The following is a 20,137-nucleotide window of genomic DNA, read 5'->3' on the forward strand; positions in this document are numbered from 1 at the left end:
TCTGTTTCAGCAAGTACATCAGCAATCATTTGCAAAGGGAAATCAAGACCACTCTTGCTACCATAAGGGTTATAAACTCTCTTCCCACCAGAATTGGTGATTGTTAGAGCCAATTGATCCGCAGGGAGACTAAAAGTAAAGAGAAAATAGTAAATAATAATGAAACATACTTATTTTAATAATTTCAACTCTCTTTGAATATACATGTTCTGAAAAGCCTCCATATCTGGTAGCTGAAGATTGATCATCAAGATAGAAGAATTGAAAGCATTCTTAATGTATCGTTTTTCTGAAATCAAATATAAATATGATATATTAGTCAAAGGTGTTAAAAAAATAGTTATGATATTGTAAGTGTAAATGTATAATATTTTCTGTGATGTTACCTTTGAAGTTGTTTTGTTTAACAAAGCGTAGGAAACACATGACCATACCATCACTTGACTCATTGATAACACGATCTAAAGCTTCAGCGTAGGTTTCCCATAGAGTACACGATAATCGATTATCCCTATGTTAAGAATATGAACAAACATAGATTATATAAAAATAGTTTAACGTATAAGCAGTGAAATCTAAATATATATCAATAGATTTATAATATTACTCAGTTGTTACGACTTGTGATCTCTTCTATCCCTCCAGAACTGACTACTTGACCAATAACGTCTGTAAATATAGATAATACAACATTGTTTAACGGTTAATAAATTGATCCTTCTAAAGTAGAAACAAAAATATATGTATTTTTAAATTACCTTGCACCAGATTTTTGTCAAGATTTCCAACAAGTATACTATCAAACGATGTGAATGATAGGTAGTGATCATCAGATACATTAGCAGAAGGAGAAATTGTGGTACCATATCTTGTACTGATCTTATACTTTATAAGAGAAGGACGCAAGTAGGCTGTACATAGATTCAAACCAAAAGTTGATATAATTTTCCAAGTTCCAGGCTCCAAATCAGCTTCAAACTTCTTGATATGATCCTTTCTCACATTAGCTCCTATTTTGTCACCCTATATAAACCAAAAAAAAAAGCAGTTAGAATGAATTGATATTAATCGATTAGTAAAGGAATATTAAATTGACATGTAAAATGCATACTATTTCGTGAGCCAGAATCAGTTTTATTGATTCACCAAGTTTAGCGGTATTCATTCTCCAACTATGGAGAATTTTAACTTGAATACGCCAAACATTTTTGTATGGTTTCAGATCTTTCAAGGGAGTGTATGAAAGGGGGAGAGCCAACATTTTGTCAAATGAATTTAAAAGTCTTCTTTTAGTATAATATTTCAATAGGAAGCTCTCAATATATTTATAGTCAAATTAGGTAGATTTATGTTATCACTTAGAAGTTAAGATTTGAGATTTCTATTATACGGAAAATATATTTAGTTACTTGATTCATTACAACTGGAAGATGAATATTCTTTTTCAAACTTTATCGTAAAAGATTAGAGAAAAATTATTATCTCGGAAATCAAGCTTGTATTACGATTTGGTAAGATGAATATTCGTTTTCAAAGTTAAGATGTGAATGATAGGTAGTTAAGATGAATATTCGTTTTCAAAGTTAAGATGTGAATGATAGGTAGTTAAGATGAATATTCGTTTTCAAAGTTAAGATGTGAATGATAGGTAGTTAAGATGAATATTCGTTTTCAAAGTTAAGATGTGAATGATAGGTAGTTAAGATGAATATTCGTTTTCAAAGTTAAGATGTGAATGATAGGTAGTTAAGATGAATATTCGTTTTCAAAGTTAAGATGTGAATGATAGGTAGTTAAGATGAATATTCGTTTTCAAAGTTAAGATGAATATTCGTTTACAAAGATTTTAACTGAATCACAAAATATATCTTTTAAAAAATTATACTGAAAGATTATTTGTTAAGATCAATCACGGTAATTAAGCAATTATGATAATTTTTGGTAATTAACATATATGGTTTTAATTTAGATACCTTAAAGGACAATGAAGTTGGAGTGTTTACCTCTAACGAATAACTCTGTTTGGTAACGGAAATAACTATTATTGAACAAAATCAAAAACAGGATCCGAATATTTTAGACATGGAGTATAAACAGATCCGCGAAGTTTTTTTCTTCTGTTTCCGGGTCATACAGGATCCGCGTCCTGTCTCAGTGGTTATTTAGTGGGCGAATGAAGGGTAAAATGGTCATTAGGCTAAATCGAAAATATAGGTTAATTTAATTAAATTAAGTGATTCTCTAATCATTTTTAATGAAAAACGTAACAAAACAAAGTCATAGTCCAATTTGAGTCTAGTAATTACTTCAGCTTTAATAAAATAGATATATTTATAGGGGTTAACCGTAATTTTAACTATGTTTATGTTTTGAATTTTTGGTACAATTACTCTAGTATTTGTTTTTTAACCATGACTAATCTAATTTTTACGGTTAATATATAGTTTAGTTATGAGCCGTTTACAATCTGACATATACCGGTTAGACTATGGTTATGTCTACGTACATTAAAGTGGAGGGTAAAATTGGGTGAAAAAAAACTATCTGGATAAAATGTTTTTGCGTAAAAGTTTAAAACCTTATCTCATTGTAGCAAAAAAAAAAAAATGAAAAGAAATAAAAATAAAAAAAGGGTCAATTGCTGCTAAGCGAGAAAGAGGGTTTTGAGTATTTTGTATCGTTTCTGCTGTGAGAAGAGAAAAGGAGGAGAAGGAAGGAAGATGATGTCCGGTGGGAGCTACACGAACATCGATCACCATAAAGTTTCTGGATCTGTTCCCGTAAGTTAGCTACCTCTTTCCTTTTTCTGATTCCGTCCTTGTGTTTCCGTGATCCTTCTCTTTTTTGCACTTTGTCATTCTTCGATTGTATTGTCGAGATCCTCTCTCCTTCTGATCACATCTTGTTTCCATCGCAGGCCGTTCTAGATCCTGGCCATGTCACCGTCAAATTCGCAGGGAAAAAAATTTCGTAATGAGAATTTTGAATCTGTAATAGAACGGAAGTAGGCTTTGTAAATTAGAGGCATTTTTGTATTTGTTGTTTGTGAGATTTTGCTGGAATCTCAAAGTCTTTTAAAAGGTTTATAAGATTTGCGTATGTATTTTTTCTGTGGTTTGATTGATTGAGGGGGATACATTGTAATTGCAGACTCAAATCTACAAACGTTTCCTCCATCTGCTACTCTGGGAAAGATCTCTGGTGGTACTAATCCTCCTCGAGATGCTGACGGTAATAATATTATATCCTTTTACATTTGGTTAAGATTCTATTCTATGGAGGTTTTTGCTCTTCATTAGCTGAGAAGCCCTTCCATATGTCTTAGGGCTTATATAGTTCGATCTGCTGCAGATACATTTTCTAGGCCTGTGAATGGTACAGATGAACCTCAGTCTGGTGGTTGGCTCCATAGATTCACTGTTGGTGCTTACAAGCCTTACTTTGATGTGGACACCTCAGATGTCGTTGAGAGACTCAAAGAATCTCTCTTTCCTTTCAGAGGAACATTTACAGAAAAGACTGCCAACAACCCTGATCTGTAAGAGTCTCTTCTTTACCGTTTTTTTCGCCGTGTAGAGATAAGTGGACTGGATTTAGTGCTTTTTCCAATTTAGTGCTCAAGAGAATAAGTTTTGTGTGTTATAGGTACAGGCCATTCTGGATATGCACAACGTTGATCTTTGTTGCAGCATCCATAGGAACATTTGTTACATACATAGCACACAAATTAAAGAAACAGGAATGGAACTACGATATTAATCTGGTGACTTGGTCTGCCGGAGTGTTCTACGGTTATGTAACCATTGTCCCTCTCGCATTATATGTTGTTCTCAAGTACTTCTCTGCTCCATCAGGCTTAGTCCAACTTTTCTGTCTCTACGGATATTCCCTGTTCGTCTTTATCCCTGCATTGGTGAGTTAGTGTATTAATTCCTCTATTACTCCCAAATGAGACATTCAATGAGATATACAAACCCCCAAGACTAAAAAATTGCTGTTTCTGCAGTGTCTCTCTGTTGTGCCACTAGAGATATTCAGATGGGTGATTGCGGGTTTAGCTGGATTCATGTCTGCAACATTTGTGGCATTGAACCTCAAAGCACATATTAACTCTGCAGGAGAGAGATGGTTCTTGATTGTGGTCAGCATTTTTCTTTTACAGCTGGCGCTTTCAGTCGTGCTGAAGCTATATCTGTTCACTGTCACCGTAGAAAGAACTGACCCCTGGATACCAAAGGCGTCCTTGGGGTGATCTCATAGTTACTACGGGTTGGAGACAGATTCATGCCTTCAGAAGACAAAGCTGTGTGTTTTCAGGTGTTTTAACTACAGTGCGATTTTTATATCTGAATCCGTAGATCATGAAAGAGTCTTTTTTTACCTTGCAGAGTGACCAATTTTTGTAATACTAGTAGAGACTGAATCCGTGTTGCATGATTCTTTCATTTGTTGTCATCAACATGAATATTACGAGAATACTTCATAAGTATAGATATCGTATAGTAAATTGGGATTTTAATCTCTCTCCCCCTTTTGGTTCAATTCCAATTTGAAAAAAAAAACCCACTTATTTTCACTACCTCTATTCCTTTCCAATATTATTAAAATCTCACTTTACCCTTCTCATATTATATTATAAATTTAAATCTTAAAAAAAGAAATAAAAATAACAGAAAATAAATATTCTCTCTCCTCCCTCATTAGCTATATAAAAAAAAATTGAATTGTTTTGAATTTTGAATCCTCCGCGCTCGTATTTCCTCTCTTCTTCTTCTCTATCCACCATTAAAACTCACTTCAAGATAGTTTTGTTTTCTCTTATTAGATTAGCAATGTGAAAAAAAATCATTAGATATAGCATCATCTAATGAAATTGTTGTGGAATCTCAATTTGAAGGATTTGAAAAATTGTAGATTTGTAAGTTTATTTGTTCTTATGCTTGTTAAGGTTAGTAGACTTATTTTCTTAGCGGATTAAGGTCTTACGTTGGTTATTATGATTGAGAAAGGTTGAATTCGAGAGCTTGAATGCGGAATTTTGTAGAAAAATTTGGGGACAACTAGGACCATTGGATACAACTATGTAGAAAATTACGGATCCAAAAATTTGGTGCAACTGAGACAAATGGGTACAACTATGTTTATGGAATGCTACAAAAAATGTGAAATTATATATAGACCGTTTTCTTTCTCTTTCTTTTCAGGTGACAATGAAAAAGATTTCAGTCATACGCTTTGTTCAAATATGATGGATACTATTCAAATATCAGAGAAGATGTACAATGGATTTCAAGAGAAAGGAAGTATTTTCTTTTCTTATGAAGACATCAACTAGTGATGTATCATATGCTAAGTTGGTTGAGAAGTTGGTAAGAAGAGGTTGAAGAGGCCAAGTGGTATCGGCAAGTGGTTTAACAATGATGGTGACCAAAGTTGATTTATGATTGCTTTATTATGATGATGTTAGAAAAGATGGTGTTTGTATTTGTATTTTGTCTGTGAAACTTATTTGTTTTGTTTCGTACAACTAAGTTTCAATATGTACAACTTTGATTAATTTCTTTGTCGTATTTGTACTTATGTTGAGTTGTTTTTCTCTGGTACAACTAAGTACAACCAGTACAACTATCCTCTGTTGTCTTGCTTAATTTGCAGAATTTTATAAAATTAGAAAACTTAAAACCAAAATAAAAACTGTCTTTTAAGATTACTTTGTATATAACAACCACAAAATTTTAACACATAGATCCACTTCACCTGTAAAAAATAAATCTAAATCATAGAAATCCAAATTCTTACATAAACAACCACAAATTATGAGAATTGAGAAATGATGGTGGTTTCAAGGTTATTTTGTACACAGTTGTCTTTTAAGGTTATTTTGTATATAACAACCACAAATTATGAGAATTAAGAAATAATGGTGGTTTCAAACATTTAAATACACGATAACTTAGTAAATGTAATCTGATTACCTAATATCATAAATACAACTAAAAATTTATATTTTAGAGTAGAGAACAACTAATTTTTGTGGTTTTTAGAACAAAGAACAACTATGTTCATTTAAGTACAACTGTGTACAACTAAACAACTATATGATTTTTTTACAGCGCCATGTGTCACAATGTGGGCTTTTGACGACGCAAAAAGTTAAATTTAAGAATTTTGTTTTAGATCTCAATAGTCAAATGAGATACATTTTTACTATTTTCTTCAAATACATAGTTGTACTTAGATTTACTAAGTTGTACCAAAATATTAATTTGTTAAATAACCAAAAAATATAGTTGTCTCTAAAAATACCAGTTGTACCTAAAAAAGAATTTCATAAACACAAAAGACAAAATATCCAAATGCAAATCCAAGTTTTCAAATACACAAACAAAAATCAAATCTTTTTTTTCTCAGCCATGAAAGGAGTAGTGATGAACTTTGACGGACAGAGCTTCCCCTTCTCTCGAGTAGTACATTTCTTTCTAGCACACATTGCTTGAACTTTCATCTTTGGGCATCCCACTAGTAGCCGCCTGAGTTTGAGATGTCACAATCGCACCACCATCCATCTCAACCACCGTAGTACACTTCTATTCTCTTTCTTATTCCTTCATTCATCTCAACCATAGATTCTCTTTCTTTGGAATAGAGGGTGAGCTTTCACTATGTCTTGCATTAGATCCTCCTCCTCTGGTTTTAACTATTGGGATTGGTACCTGCAACAAAAAATTCAATATCAAACTTTCAAAAGCAATCTCATTATCTAAAGCAAAGAGATAAACTCACACAATCCAAACACAAACACAAACTCATACAATCCAAACATAAACACAAACTCAAACTCACACAATCTCACATAATCTCATTATCTATCTACATAATTATAAGAAATAAGATGTGTTTTTCACGAAATCATTTCACAAACACACATTTCACTATCCCAAACTTAGAACTCACAAAATTCAAATCTTTTTCACACAATTCAGAAAACTATGCCCACCAATAAATCGAAATGAGGGATCAAAAGCAAGAAAGAAACAAATAGAATTGCTTACAGTGACCGATAATTGAGAGGAAACGGACGCCAAATTTTGATTTCTCACGGCGGATTTCTCCAAAGAGAAGAAGAAAGGGATTGAGAGAGATGGACGACAGAAAAGAGAAGAAGACGAAAGAGTATCGAGAAAAGAGAGAAGAAAAAAAAAAGATGAAACGAGATTAATCTTCCTCTATATCGTTAACTCGAGTCGGAGAAGAAAAAAAAAACTCAAAGATATTAGAGTTTTTTTTTTTTTTTTTGGATCCAAGGATTTAGGGATTAAGATTCAAAATTGATATGGATACCTGAAACTAATATGGTTCTAGATCCAAAATAAAGTTGGGTCTGTAAATATGTCAAAGATTCTAAATTTATTAGTCTTTTACTTATAATTTATATAACAATAAACATTTAAATATATTATTTTTATTAGGGGGGCTAAATAGAATGGAAATATAGATGAAGGGGCTCCAGAGATTAAAATCCAGTAAATTGATATGCTACCTACCCTTTATGAGTTGTTTTTGGCTATGCTTGACTTATTTTTAAAAATCTTAACTCAAGTTCCTTAAAATGCCAAAAGTTTGGTGAAATTGGTTCAAAGGTTTAGCTCATCTTTCAAAGTTAGATCGCGTATTCTGTTTTTTTACTGAAGCAAAGTTAACAAGAACTTGTAAAAATTACTAAAGGAAATCAGATAACAAATCAAAGGTCCTGCTGGTAAAATAACTCAAGTCCAAAAAAGATTCCACAAGAAAATGTATCGAAGTGTTTCATTGATTTCAAAAGAAAACAGAAGAGTCGTTAATCATAATACATCAATCAAGCTTTCGATTTCTTCCCTTTGGTATCAGCAACTACGGGCTTAGCTTTGAAAGGCAAAAACGTTTCTCCTCCCATAAACGGCTGTAGAACCTCAGGGATATCCACACCACCCTCTCGCTGGTAGTTCTCGAGAATGCAGCAAATGGTCCTCTCTGTTGCAGTAAGTGTCGAATTCAGCATATGCACATACTGCTTCGTCTGCTCATTGCCCTTTTTCTGACCGTATCTGATCTCAAGCCTTCGGGCCTGGTAGTCTGTACAATTGGAACAGGACACAAGCTCTCTGTAAGTCTCCGACGAAGGAAACCAAGCTTCCAAGTCGTACTTTTTGGCAGCTGCATCGTTTAATGCTCCAGAGACGATCGACACAATTCGGTATGGAAGCTTTAGCTGCATAGAAATCATACAGTTGACTAGTTAGAAACTATTGAAAAAAAAAAAAAAGTTTCTTGACTTAGGTTTAGAAATTACCGCTTGGTAAAAGTCTTCAGAGTTCTTCATCATCTCATCCAGCATTTCCCATGAGGCATTGTCGTTAGGACCAGTGATGCAGAACTGTTCAATTTTCTCAAACTGGTGAACACGGAAAATACCAAGAGTGTCTCTTCCATGCGAACCAGCTTCTTTTCTAAAGCAGGACGAGTAACCAGCATATCTGAACCAAACGAATTATAATGTTGGCAGCATTCCCAATACATGAAAGAAACAATAGTCTTATAACGCTGCGAGTAGGTATAACTATGTTTGTTTATACCTTAGGGGAAGCTCAGTCGGATGGATCCATTCATCAAGATGGTATGCACAAAGAGGCTGCTCAGCGGTTGCAATAAGGTATTTGTCATCTCCTTCACCAGTCACCTGGACAAAAGAATAACAATCTTCTCTGAATAAAAACTTCTCTTCACATCATAATTATCAAATGTTATGTAACAGATGAAAGACCTTGTAAAGCTCTTCATCGAACTGCGCCAATTGTGCGCACTTGGCCATAACATCCTTCCTCATGAAAAAAGGAGGCTGCAAGCCTGTGAATCCTCTCTTTTTCAAGAAAGTTAGCCCAAAGTTGATAAGAGCTTGGTTAAGCATCAAGCCATCTCCCTTTAGGAAAAAGCCTCTAGCTCCAGCAATTTCAGCACCTGAGGCCAAAATAGCATTACAATTAAAAAAAAACCCACCAACACAGAATGAGGAGGATGCCAAAAGTGTCAGTCAATGCTACCTCTTTTGGTATCTGCAATACCGAGAAGCTCAACAAGATCCACATGGTTTTTCAGCTTCAGACCAGGCGTAGGAACCAGCTTTTCACCCCACACTTTAATCACTGCATTATTAGCCTGCATATGGAAAAAACACCAATAAACTTATAGATTTCTCTCACCCACCATACTGACAAAACTTTGAAGGAACGAAATGGCACAAACCTCATCCTTATCAATTGGAACCGAGTCATGGATCAGGTTTCCAACCGTCTCCAATTTGGCTTTCAAAGCAGCATAAGCTTCACGAACTTCCACCTCCTTTGCGGTAGAATCTTGTTTGTTTTTCTCCGTTTGCTGAATAATCTCAGTCGCATCTTCTTTTTTCTATTCCAGAAAAACAAAAACGTTACAACAATGTTGAATTTTTTCATCTTTCTATACGGTTCGTGCAACATAACTTCTAAAATTCATATGCACAGACATATATTGATAGCACTCTAGCAAAATCTTCTGATTTAACAAGTTGGAAGTATGAACAAAAAGATTTAGTATGTGTTATGTTAGTTCAATTGGGTATCTCCTTCACAACCATGGCATTCACACTAATACTATGAGTGACTAAATTCTCAAACAACCAAAGAAGAAGCACTACGGATCTAAAGAGAAGGTTGCTAAAACTAACAATTTTGAGCTGCGCGACTTGCTTGTTCAGCTTGTTGAACTCTTTTCGGAAGCTCTCAACTTCAAATTGACCTGAATACACACATACACATAAAGTAGTGAGATAAGATAACCAAATCAAATCTCAAATCCGTAAGAAGCAAAACGATTAAGGCGAGAGCGATCGTGGAGATTACTTACGTTGACGCCATTCTTTGTCGAGCTTAATAATCTCATCAACAACTTCAACATTGGCAAATCTCCGGCGTTGCGATTCTCGGATGATCTCCGGATTGTTACCTTTTTCTTCCCGGAAAAGATTGATATCCAACATTTTTTTGTCGTGCTTTCTCTGGGAATCAAAAGCTGAAACGGAACCTTAAAGATACAATTCTTATCAGATCAGCGGCGACTAGGGTTTTTGAGAATTGTTTTTCCTGTAAATTGATTTTTTCAATGGTTGGTTTCCTGTAAATTTTATTATTTTACTGTAAATTGCAAAACAAATCCCCAATTTATTTTATGAATCACAGAAAGCCCCGCAAATATGTCAATTTCAACGAAAAGAATTATAGTTTTTTTCCTCTTTAATGTAAGACTATTTGTATTATATATTATTTATTATATTATTATATAAATTAAAAAATTGTTTAACTAAAAATAGAAATGAGTTCTTAGAAGTGTAGTTTGCATTACAGTCCTTACTATTTATCATAACTAGGACTCAGACCCTGCGACATCACGGGGGAGTATTTAAAAAAAAAAAAAATTTAAATTTAAAATTTAAAACTATACATTATGAAATTATTTTAATGTAATAGAATAGTTTGAATACATAAACTATTACTAAAAACACAATCAACAAAATGAAAACTAATTATAACAAAAAATATTATGTAGAATAAACGCAACTTTGCAAAACATATCGTTTGAAGTATTATAAATATAATATATTTTTATGAAGAATTATGGTAAAGAACTATAACTAAAAAATATCATTATGACGAAGTGATCCTTACTGAGAATATTGAAGTAATGATTATAATAAGTAATGCAATTTTCAATTAAATACCTATAATTAAAAATATATTAATAATAAGTGAAACAGTATCAATGGAAAATTAAAATTAAAATACACAACTCTTAAGAACAAAATAAAATAAATTTTAAATATTAAAATATTTTTTAATCAAAAATTTTGTGATAAATAGACACAACTGTAAATTCTACATTAAGTTTTATTAAATTTTGATATTACTATAATCATTTCTAAAATTTTAGTTAGATTATAGAATAACATTGAATATTAGATATATTCAAATTATTTAGATTTAAAATAAAATGAAAATTTTGTTTCAACAACAATGATTTGTTAGTTACTGATGAAGAGACAAGTATATAGAGAGTTCAAAATATATGACTATTTAAATAGAGACACCTATTAGAACGAAAAGTTGTGATGAAAAAATATGAATAAAATATAGTGAAAAGACACAACTCTACAATGAACAAATACAACTGTTTGAGTTTTTAAAAAAGAACAAATAAAACCAATTTTTTAACAAAAAATTACTACGAAAAGTCTCAACTGTTGTTTTTACTTATTTAGATTGTTATTATTATTTTTAAATATTAAAATTTTTTTTAACGGAAAGTTAAGATAAATAGACAAAACTGTAAATTTAATATTAAGTTGTATAAAATTTCTCTATTGCTATAATCATTTCTAAAATTTTAGTTAGATTATAGAATATATTCAATTATCTAAACTCAACATAAAATGGAAAATTTGTTACAACGAACTTGTTAGTTAGTGATGAAGAGACAAATATAAAGAGAGTTCAAAAAGCATGACTATTTAAATAGACGCACCTATTAAAACGAAAAGTTGTGATGAAAAAATATAAATAAAATATAGTGAAAAAACACAACTCTACAATGAACAGATACAAACGTTTGAATTTTAAAAAAAAACAAATAAAAACATTTTTTAACGAAAATGTACTACAAAAAGTTGCAACTGTTGTGTGTGCACTTGATTATACATACAAACTCATATAAACTGCATTTAAATAGAAGACATCTTTATTACCATATTCAAAAGTCAAATCCAAAAGCTTATTATATAATCCATTTAACTCTTGGAAAAAGATTCTAAGTATAAAATTAACTAAAAGTTGTAAATTAGATTCATCTTCCAAAAATCTTTTGTTAAATCAAGAATTGGAGGAATCTCTTTACTTTTAAAAGAATGAATGTTAGAGAATTATTTAGAGAGCTGTAAAAACCGTTGAGATTGAAATTTTATATTATTTGGTGTCATGGTAAAAAAAAATGAAAACAATTCAAACAAACAAATATATATAGATCTCAAAAGATACGAATATTTGAATAGACACAACTTTACAATGAACAGTTACAACTTTATAAAAAAACTGTTACAATGAACAATCGCAATTTTGTGTAAAACACACAATTTAAATTTTCTACAGATTTTTTTGGAAAATTATCCAGAAAGTACGATTGAAGAAACACAACTTTGGTGGCATTTATTCGGATTGCTATTATATATAGGTATTTTAATTAATTTTTTATATAAAATTAACTAAAAGTTTTAAATTAAATTCATCATTTCAAAAATCTTTTGTTAAATCAAGAGTTTGAGGAATTTCTAACTTCTAAAAGAATAAAGCTAAAGAATAATCTAGAGATCAGTAAAAACCGTTGAGATTAAAATTTTATATTATTTTGTGTCAAGACAAAAAAAATAAAAACAGTTCAAACAGACAAATATATAGATTTCAAAAGATACGAATATTGGAATAGACACAGCTCTACAATGAGCAGTTGCAACTTTACAAAAAAACCGTTACAATGAACAATCGTAACTTTTTGTTAAACACATAATTTAAAATTTCTACAGATTTTTTGGAAGATTATCCAAAAGGTACGATTGAAAAACACAACCTTTGGTGGCATTTATTCGGATTGTTACCATATTGAAAAGTCAAATCCAAAAACTCACTATGTAATCCATGTAACTCTTGGAAAAACACTCTAGGTATTTTCATTAAATTTTATATTTAAAATTAACTAAAAGATGTAAATTAGATTCATTATTCCAAAAATCTTTTGTTAAATCAAGAACTAGAGGAATTTCTTGACTTTTAAAAGAATGAATGCTAGAAAATAATTTAGAAAAATGTATAAACCATTGAAATTGAAATTTTAGTTGATTTTGTGTCATGGCAAAAAAAATGAAAACAGTTCAAACAGAAAAATATATATAGATTTCAAAAGATACGACTGTTCCAATCAACACAACTTTACAGTGAACAGTTGTAACTTTTCATAAAGAATTGTTTCAATGATCCATCACGACTTTTCAGAAAATATCCAAAATGTACGATTGAAAAAACATAACTGTTGGTCGCATTTATTCGGATTGTTATTATTATATAGATTAAGTATGATCATCATTCTTTTTTTTTGTAGGCTTATGGTTCTCTTTTATATATAACTACAAAACTGGAGATGCATGAAATATATATCGAAACAAAATGATCATAGAATCTTTTTTGTTTTATAAATAAGAAACACTATATTTTAACAGGATTTTTTTATTTATTTATCAAAATCATTAAATTTCAAGTTGTAATTGTTAGTTAATTTTATACGTTTTAGTTGATGTTTAAGATTTATAGTTGTATTTTGATTGTTAATCCTACACTTTAATTTCTGGTATACTGCACGATAATTTATTTTTGTCATAAATTAATTTATAGTAATAATATCCTTTTATATTGTTAAGTTGTACTTATTTGTTTATAATAATTATTTATATAGAGGTGTCAAACAGGTCGGTCCACATTTTTTTTCTTGGACTGCAGCGGGTCAACTTGTTAAGAGTGTGGTCATTAAAGTTATTCACAAGCATATCCTCGACCTAAATTTTTTATATTAATTATTCTTTAAAAATTTAGTGGCAAAGGAAAAAAAATAAAATTTAAAAAAACTTATAGTGATGATATTTTGTACATTAAATTTCTTCACATTATCACATATCTATATATATAAAGTTTTCTTTCCTCACTTCTGGTGATGCCACGTCAAGCACTCATTTTATTTAATGAGACTAAATTTTTGAAAGTTACCCAATTACCATTTCCTTTTATTTTGGGCCTAATCTTTTTAAAGGCTCAATTTATTATTTACAATTTTTTTATTTACCCTTGATATCAAACCCACCTCAACAGGTTGCCAAGCTGGGATATGAATATTACGACAACGTGTTGTTTCTGTGGTCTTGAGCCAGAGACACGAGACCATCTCTTCCTTCATTGCTACTTCAGTGAGGCGTTGTGGTCAGAAGCAACTAGGCGGTTAGGGTATCCTCCCTTTGTGTTTCACACTTGGAATGCCTTCTCGGCCTGGATGGACATCAAAGATGCCACCTCTCCGCAAACCCTCCGTAGACTTGTTGCACAGACACTCATTTACTCCATTTGGATTGAAAGGAACAACAAGTTACATAACAACACCACTAATCCAGCACATGTTCTCTTCAAGCAGAGCCGTCGCACATATTATATGAGCCACAAGCCCAAAAATTTTGTTTGGCCGATAATTTAATAAATTAAAGAAAATTAATAAAACTGAATGTGGATAAAGTCACCGTAGACCTTCCAATAGTTTAGACAGTTCTTTACCACTAGACTAATAAGACATTTTGCTGATTTGAGGCCAGAAAATTTTTTATCAGTATCGAGCCGCAAGCAGCTGCTTCATCAGCCTGTGCTTACGGTCTTCAAGGCTCTTGACAGGCAGGTACGTGATGCCATCCTTGCAAAGGTCCATCGAAAAAACTTCAAAAGCTTCTTGCATGTATGGCTTAGAATTGTCTAAGTGACTTGTTATGCTATTTTCCACCACAGATATCCTATTGTTTTTATTTTTTTGGACAAGGGTTATCATAAGTATCAAAGCTATTGTAATCAATTTTTTTTTTTTTTTTTGAACAAAAGCTATTGTAATCACTATAATCAGATTTTCTTCAATGAAAATTCAAATATTTTTAAAAAACAAAAAAATGTGAAACAGGGGAGCCCAGGACAATAACGCGACGAGTATTTTGTTTTCCTAATTTATAGTATTAATTAAAATTATGAATTGATGCCCTAACTTATTAATTGTGAATTCGGAGTCAAAATTTATGATTTGGGCTTGTCATATTAGTCAACGGCCCAAATCCACTCTCACCGTCTCACTTTTCTGATGCCTTTTAGTGAGAAACTGGAGCAAGACTTGATGAACCAGACTCGTCTCGCGGCTCCAATGCTGATTCGTTTCGTTGCGAAGACGATATTTCCCAGCGCCGGCGTAGCAGCAGCGAGGCTCGTATCTTCAATTGCAGATGGTTTCGATACCGTAGTAGTACCTCATCGGAATGGCTTGAAGGAGATACTGAGAAAGACCGGTCCACGACGCAGCGTTCCCTCTCTGCTTCAGGAACGGATCGACTCTGGCCACGCCGTCTCGTTATCTGAGCTCCGTCTAATCTCCAAACGTCTCATTAGATCTAATCGCCACGATCTCGCTCTCCAGGTTTGGAAATTTCTTGTCTTAATCAAAAACTGTGAGTTATGTTTTTATTTATTTATGGAAGTTTCAGAATTAGCCAGCCTTGTGTATAAACAGATGATGGAGTGGATGGAGGAGAATCAAAAAGATGTTCAATTAAGTGCTTATGACATTGCTCTTAAACTAGAGCTTATCATCAGAGCTCATGGTTTGAAACAAGCAGAGGAGTATTTTGAGCAACTACTAGATACTTGTGTGTCTAGCAGAGTAGCGAAATCAGCTTACCTTCCTCTTCTTCGTGCTTATGTGAAGAGGAAAATGGTTAAAGAAGCAGAAGCTCTTATGGAGAAGCTGAATAGATTGGGGTTTCTTGTTACTCCGCATCCGTTTAATGAGATGATGAAGCTTTATGAAGCTAGTTACCAGTTTGAGAAAGTGGTTATGGTTGTTTCGATGATGAAAGGGAATAAGATACCGAGAAATGTTCTTTCCTATAACCTTTGGATGAATGCTTGTTGTGAGGTTGATGGGGTTACGGGTGTGGAAACGGTTTATAGGGAAATGGTTGGTGATAAGAGTGTTGAAGTTGGGTGGAGTTCGTTGTGTACTTTGGCTAATGTTTATATTAAGTGTGGTTTTGATGACAAGGCTAAGTTGGTTCTTGAGAGTGCGGAAAAGATGTTGAATAGAAGCAATAGGCTTGGATATTTCTTCCTCATCACGCTTTACTCGTCTTTAGGGAATAAGGAAGGAGTTGTTCGTCTTTGGGAAGCTTCTAAATCGATTTGTGGTAAGATTAGTTGTGCGAATTACATATGCGTGTTGTCGTCATTGGTGAAAATTGGTGATCTTGAAGAGGCTGAGAGAGTGTTTAGCGAGTGGGAGGCTCAATGCTTTAACTATGACGTCAGGGTCTCCAATGTTCTTTTGGGTGCTTATGTGCGTAAGGGAGATATCCGCAAAGCTGAGTCATTGCACAATCGTGTATTGGAGAGAGGAGGTAATCCAAACTACAAGACTTGGGAAATTTTAATGGAGGGATGGGTGAAGTGTCAACATATGGAGAAAGCCATCGATGCTATGCACCGAGCGTTTGAACTAATGAAGGGATGTCATTGGAGACCATCGCAGAACATCGTCTTGGCGATTGCGGAGTACTTTGAGAAAGAGGAGAAAATTGAAGAAGCAACTGCGTATGTTAGAGATTTGCATCGTCTTGGTCTTGCAAGCTTACCGTTATATAGATTGTTGCTTAGAATGCATGAACATGCCCAGAGGCCAGCTTTTGACATCTATGAAATGATGAAGTTGGACAAAATCCGAATAGATTTGTAAAAAAAAACAGGTGATCAAGTTGAAAGCAAAACTATTTATTTGATGTAATGTAACAAAAGTATATAATCTACAACATATGTTTTTACGAAAGTGAGTTTAACTATTGTCATTTCATATTTCTTATCATGTCCATTATAAATTCATTGAATTCTACAATTGAAACACAATAATTTCAGAAGACAAAAATTAAATTTTTATTACTTGTTTTCAAATCATTTTCACATGGTAATAAAGCAATTTTACATTCAACACATCAGTAATAAGAAAAAAAATGACTCTTTGGATTTCTAATTGCAGCCTTCTTGAAGTACACGTCTGCAATTTTAAGAATGGTGAGAGGCCAAATATGATTTCATAGTATGATCAAAAGCAAACTTGAGCTCCGTTACCACCGATCGACGCTGTGAAACACTGAAAACCGCTGGACTCGAGCTCCTCCACAACTTTGTCCACCACCGTCCCTGAAACCAGTTCGTTTTGCAAAGGGGATTAACTAAAATTCAAGAATCAAGAACCCAAATTGAAAACAAAGTATGTTTATAATTTTCTGAAAAAGGATACCGGTTGGTAACAGAGTGAGGACGCAGCCGCCGCCACCAGCTCCTGTCAGTTTGGAGACAAGCTTGTGCTTGACCGTGGTTTTGATCACAGTCTCGATCGAGCTGTGGCTAACCCCCATTGACTGGAGCAGACCTTGGTTCATCTCCATGAGTTCTTTTATACTCTCTTCTTTCTCTGTAATTGAGGTCTCGTCTTTAGATTGAATGATCGCAGCGAGCTCTTTACTTATAGAATCCACGGCGTTGAACACTGAGTTCATCACATCAGGATGTCTCACCGCTCTCTGTGACACACCAGAGACAAGAGCTTTTGTGTTCCGCCCGACTCTAGTGTTGGTGATCAGCATTCTCAGAGGCATGTTGGACTGTAACCGAGTTATCTCGCCTGAGCAGAACTTGATCATGTTGCCTGCAACCACCGTGAAATAGAAACGGTTTTCTTTAACATATAATATAAAATCTTTGATCCGAGGATTTGGAGTTGTACAGTTAGAACAAACCGTATGCACTGACGGTGTTGTCTATCCCAGAAGGTTTCCCATGGATGATCTTTTCGCCTTCAAAAGCCCAATTATTTAGCAACTCAAGATTGGTTTCATCGAGAGATGACCAACCACTACCACGGGTTTTGTCTGAAATAGAAGAAGCGAGAAGAGCAGCTGTGAGAGCTACACATAAAGCTGCTGATGAACCGAGGCCAGATCCATATGGAAGCTCAGAGTTAATGACGACTGTAGCCGGATTAAACCTAAAAAACAAGTAACGTGAAACACAACTGGATGAAGAACTCGGAAAAAAATGTCAACAAGAACATAGAAATGCAACTGTTTTGAGTTATCTACCCTATAATTCTGGTGTATAACCAGAGAAACGTGGAGATCCCAGAGGAGAGCCAGATCTTGTCCTTTGGAAGATTTTGCTCTTCAACCAAAACTGCAATTGATTTAAGGGTCTCGTCTGTACATGAAGCCGGAGTTGAACGACATGAAGTGCTTGAATCATAAGGAATTGCTTCTTTGACTCTGGCTAAGGACCAGGAAAACTCCAACGAAATGTCCTTGAGCTGGAGTATAAGCCTATCGTTGTTATCATCTGTAAGAAAAAAAAATGGTAATGTAATGCTTCAGATTTGTTTCTACATTGGGACAAAAGACTATAAGCAAACTACATCAACCATCAAATTATTTAGAGGAAGTTGATGCAAAGATGAAATGATTCAGTACTAAGGTAGAGTCGTTTGCCACACTAATGTGCCTATAGACTCTTACAAACAAGCAAGGAGGGCACAAAATGAATTAACCCATATTCTCATAGTTGACGGGACACACTCTACCATCTTAATGCATCCTAGAACCCTTTGAGAATACTATTACTACTGACATTGACTAAAAACATAGAGAGTATAACATGAGCATTCAAAGTCTAGAACCCAAATCAGATGTGAACAAATATAAACTCATGGATCACTAGCAGTTTCCAAGGGTTGGTTAGTTCTGGATCCAGTTAACTAGAGAAACAAGAACTGCTACAAAAAGCATAGATCTTTTGCTAATCAATCTCTATATAGATTCACTTATGACTTCATTCCAATAATTACAGGTTTGGTGATCTCAAAGGAGCAATAAACAACAAGAAAAGGGAACCTGATTGAAGAGGAAAGCGAAGAGTAACATAAGTGTAGAGATCAATGGCTGCAGCTACTGCAGTAGATCCATGGACAACTGCGTGTTCGCCTGCGAGTATGATCTTCCCAGGAGCTCTTGCTTTCACTTCCATTTTCCTAAATCAAAACACACAAAAGTGAAAAGCTTTGGAAAAGTGATCAGAATAACAAAGGAAACAGACAGGATGCACAACAAGAAAAGATCTTTATCTATACATTTCCCAGATTCTAACAACTAACAATAATTGAACACAACCAACTCTGAAAAAAAAATAATATAATAAGCCCTTTTGCTCCAAAACGTGGATCAGATCAAATGGGCATTATTATATAATTGGCTCATACGGATCTGCATTTGAACAAAGACTACACATTTATAACACAAAAATGGTAAATGTGAATCAGATCAAAGCTGCTCGGATCAATCACAAGTTGGGAAATTTTTTTAAATTTGAAACTATGAAAAACTCGTTTTTTTTTTGTTTAATGTCCTTCTCTTTTACTTCATTCTCTTACCTAGAGCGAAGAGAATTGAACAAAACAATGGCAAAACATTCAATAGACAGAAACAACGTACCTGGAATTGCTGAGAAGCAAAACCCTAGAAGATGGAAAATGTCTGAAAGCAACAAGAATCGTGTTCAATTAGGATGATGATACTACTGTAAAAGAACCGATTTTGGTTTAACATTCCCCGGTTTGAAATGCACATCGGTTTAGCAAAGGTTTTATACTTCATCTGTCACTTTCTTTAATTCGAATTTTTATCGGTTATTTAATTATCCGGTTTTGGTGATTGGTTCGGTATGGTACGAAGAAACAAATCCCAATACGCATAAGCAACGGCTATGTCTTTCGTCTCTAAACTATTATATATAAAATTAGGGGATTAGAGAAGAAGCAAGACGACAGAAATTACGGTGAATGACTCTTCTTCATCTCACATCGCATCTCAATGGGTTTCATCTGCTTAATCCGCAACAAATTCCGAAACTTTCATCAGTCTCTGTGTCGATTTCACATCGAACCCAGTTCCAAAGTTTGGTTCTTTGTGCAAAGAAGAGGAATAAAAGAGTTGGGTACCGAAGAATCACTAGGTTTCTGTTCAATTCACTGTCTTTACTCTCCCCTAATCTCCAGATTTTAACACAGCCGTTGGATCTCGTCGTTGCTGATTTGGGCGGCGTAGATGGAGGAGGCGGAGGAAGAGGAGGAGGTTTAGGGTTTTGGAGAGGATGGGGAAGATTTGATGGATGGAGAAGGAAACGTAACAGAGTAC

At 33.7% G+C, this 20,137-nt stretch overlaps 4 protein-coding genes across 6 annotated transcripts; 2 read left to right on the top strand and 2 right to left on the bottom strand.

Moving 5' to 3' along the window:
- LOC104707049 (protein YIPF1 homolog) lies at nt 2,623-4,530 on the top strand. 2 transcript variants are annotated; one of them, XM_010423302.1, is made up of 6 exons: nt 2,623-2,780; nt 2,918-2,957; nt 3,151-3,231; nt 3,352-3,538; nt 3,646-3,913; nt 4,007-4,530. In XM_010423302.1, the coding sequence occupies exons 1-6, from the start codon at nt 2,721-2,723 to the stop codon at nt 4,250-4,252; spliced, it is 882 nt and encodes a 293-aa protein (XP_010421604.1). In that variant the 5' UTR covers nt 2,623-2,720; the 3' UTR covers nt 4,253-4,530. The 2 variants fall into 2 exon arrangements, with proteins under 2 accessions (XP_010421604.1, XP_010421605.1); XM_010423303.2 differs by having other exon boundaries at nt 2,657-2,780; nt 2,918-2,970.
- LOC104707050 (serine--tRNA ligase, cytoplasmic) lies at nt 7,735-10,159 on the bottom strand. The gene is made up of 8 exons (XM_010423304.2): nt 9,922-10,159; nt 9,743-9,813; nt 9,283-9,444; nt 9,081-9,195; nt 8,804-8,997; nt 8,616-8,719; nt 8,333-8,516; nt 7,735-8,251 (listed from the first exon to the last, which is right to left on the bottom strand). Exons 1-8 carry the CDS (start codon nt 10,052-10,054, stop codon nt 7,859-7,861), a joined length of 1,356 nt encoding a protein of 451 aa, XP_010421606.1. The 5' UTR covers nt 10,055-10,159; the 3' UTR covers nt 7,735-7,858.
- On the top strand, nt 15,013-16,673 carry LOC104707051 (pentatricopeptide repeat-containing protein At5g27460-like). The gene is made up of 2 exons (XM_010423305.2): nt 15,013-15,324; nt 15,418-16,673. Exons 1-2 carry the CDS (start codon nt 15,028-15,030, stop codon nt 16,633-16,635), a joined length of 1,515 nt encoding a protein of 504 aa, XP_010421607.2. The 5' UTR covers nt 15,013-15,027; the 3' UTR covers nt 16,636-16,673.
- Nucleotides 16,806-19,527, bottom strand: LOC104707052 (mevalonate kinase-like). 2 transcript variants are annotated; one of them, XM_010423306.2, is made up of 6 exons: nt 19,436-19,527; nt 18,839-18,975; nt 18,038-18,287; nt 17,696-17,943; nt 17,197-17,604; nt 16,806-17,096 (listed from the first exon to the last, which is right to left on the bottom strand). In XM_010423306.2, exons 2-6 carry the CDS (start codon nt 18,969-18,971, stop codon nt 16,999-17,001), a joined length of 1,137 nt encoding a protein of 378 aa, XP_010421608.1. In that variant the 5' UTR covers nt 18,972-18,975; nt 19,436-19,527; the 3' UTR covers nt 16,806-16,998. The 2 variants fall into 2 exon arrangements, with proteins under 2 accessions (XP_010421608.1, XP_010421609.1); XM_010423307.2 differs by lacking the exon at nt 19,436-19,527 and having other exon boundaries at nt 18,839-19,395.

The sequence above is a fragment of the Camelina sativa genome, chromosome 8 (genome assembly GCF_000633955.1).
Source record: "Camelina sativa cultivar DH55 chromosome 8, Cs, whole genome shotgun sequence".
Taxonomy (NCBI): domain Eukaryota; kingdom Viridiplantae; phylum Streptophyta; class Magnoliopsida; order Brassicales; family Brassicaceae; genus Camelina; species Camelina sativa.

Bases quoted from the DNA above. Each gene is read 5' to 3' on its own strand.
- LOC104707049 (XM_010423302.1), top strand. From the start codon at position 2,721: ATGATGTCCGGTGGGAGCTACACGAACATCGATCACCATAAAGTTTCT. The intron at 2,781-2,917 runs GTAAGTTAGCTA...TTTCCATCGCAG, and splicing joins AAGTTTCTGGATCTGTTCCC to GCCGTTCTAGATCCTGGCCA. The intron at 3,914-4,006 runs GTGAGTTAGTGT...CTGTTTCTGCAG, and splicing joins TCGTCTTTATCCCTGCATTG to TGTCTCTCTGTTGTGCCACT.
- LOC104707050 (XM_010423304.2), bottom strand. From the start codon at position 10,054: ATGTTGGATATCAATCTTTTCCGGGAAGAAAAAGGTAACAATCCGGAG. The intron at 9,445-9,742 runs GTTAGTTTTAGC...TTTCTGGAATAG, and splicing joins AAGTCGCGCAGCTCAAAATT to AAAAAAGAAGATGCGACTGA. The intron at 8,720-8,803 runs GTCTTTCATCTG...TCTTTTGTCCAG, and splicing joins TCGATGAAGAGCTTTACAAG to GTGACTGGTGAAGGAGATGA.
- LOC104707051 (XM_010423305.2), top strand. From the start codon at position 15,028: ATGAACCAGACTCGTCTCGCGGCTCCAATGCTGATTCGTTTCGTTGCG. The intron at 15,325-15,417 runs GTTTGGAAATTT...GTGTATAAACAG, and splicing joins GCCACGATCTCGCTCTCCAG to ATGATGGAGTGGATGGAGGA.
- LOC104707052 (XM_010423306.2), bottom strand. From the start codon at position 18,971: ATGGAAGTGAAAGCAAGAGCTCCTGGGAAGATCATACTCGCAGGCGAA. The intron at 17,944-18,037 runs GTAGATAACTCA...CTTGTTTTTTAG, and splicing joins TTATACACCAGAATTATAGG to GTTTAATCCGGCTACAGTCG. The intron at 17,605-17,695 runs GTTTGTTCTAAC...CGGTGGTTGCAG, and splicing joins CAACACCGTCAGTGCATACG to GCAACATGATCAAGTTCTGC.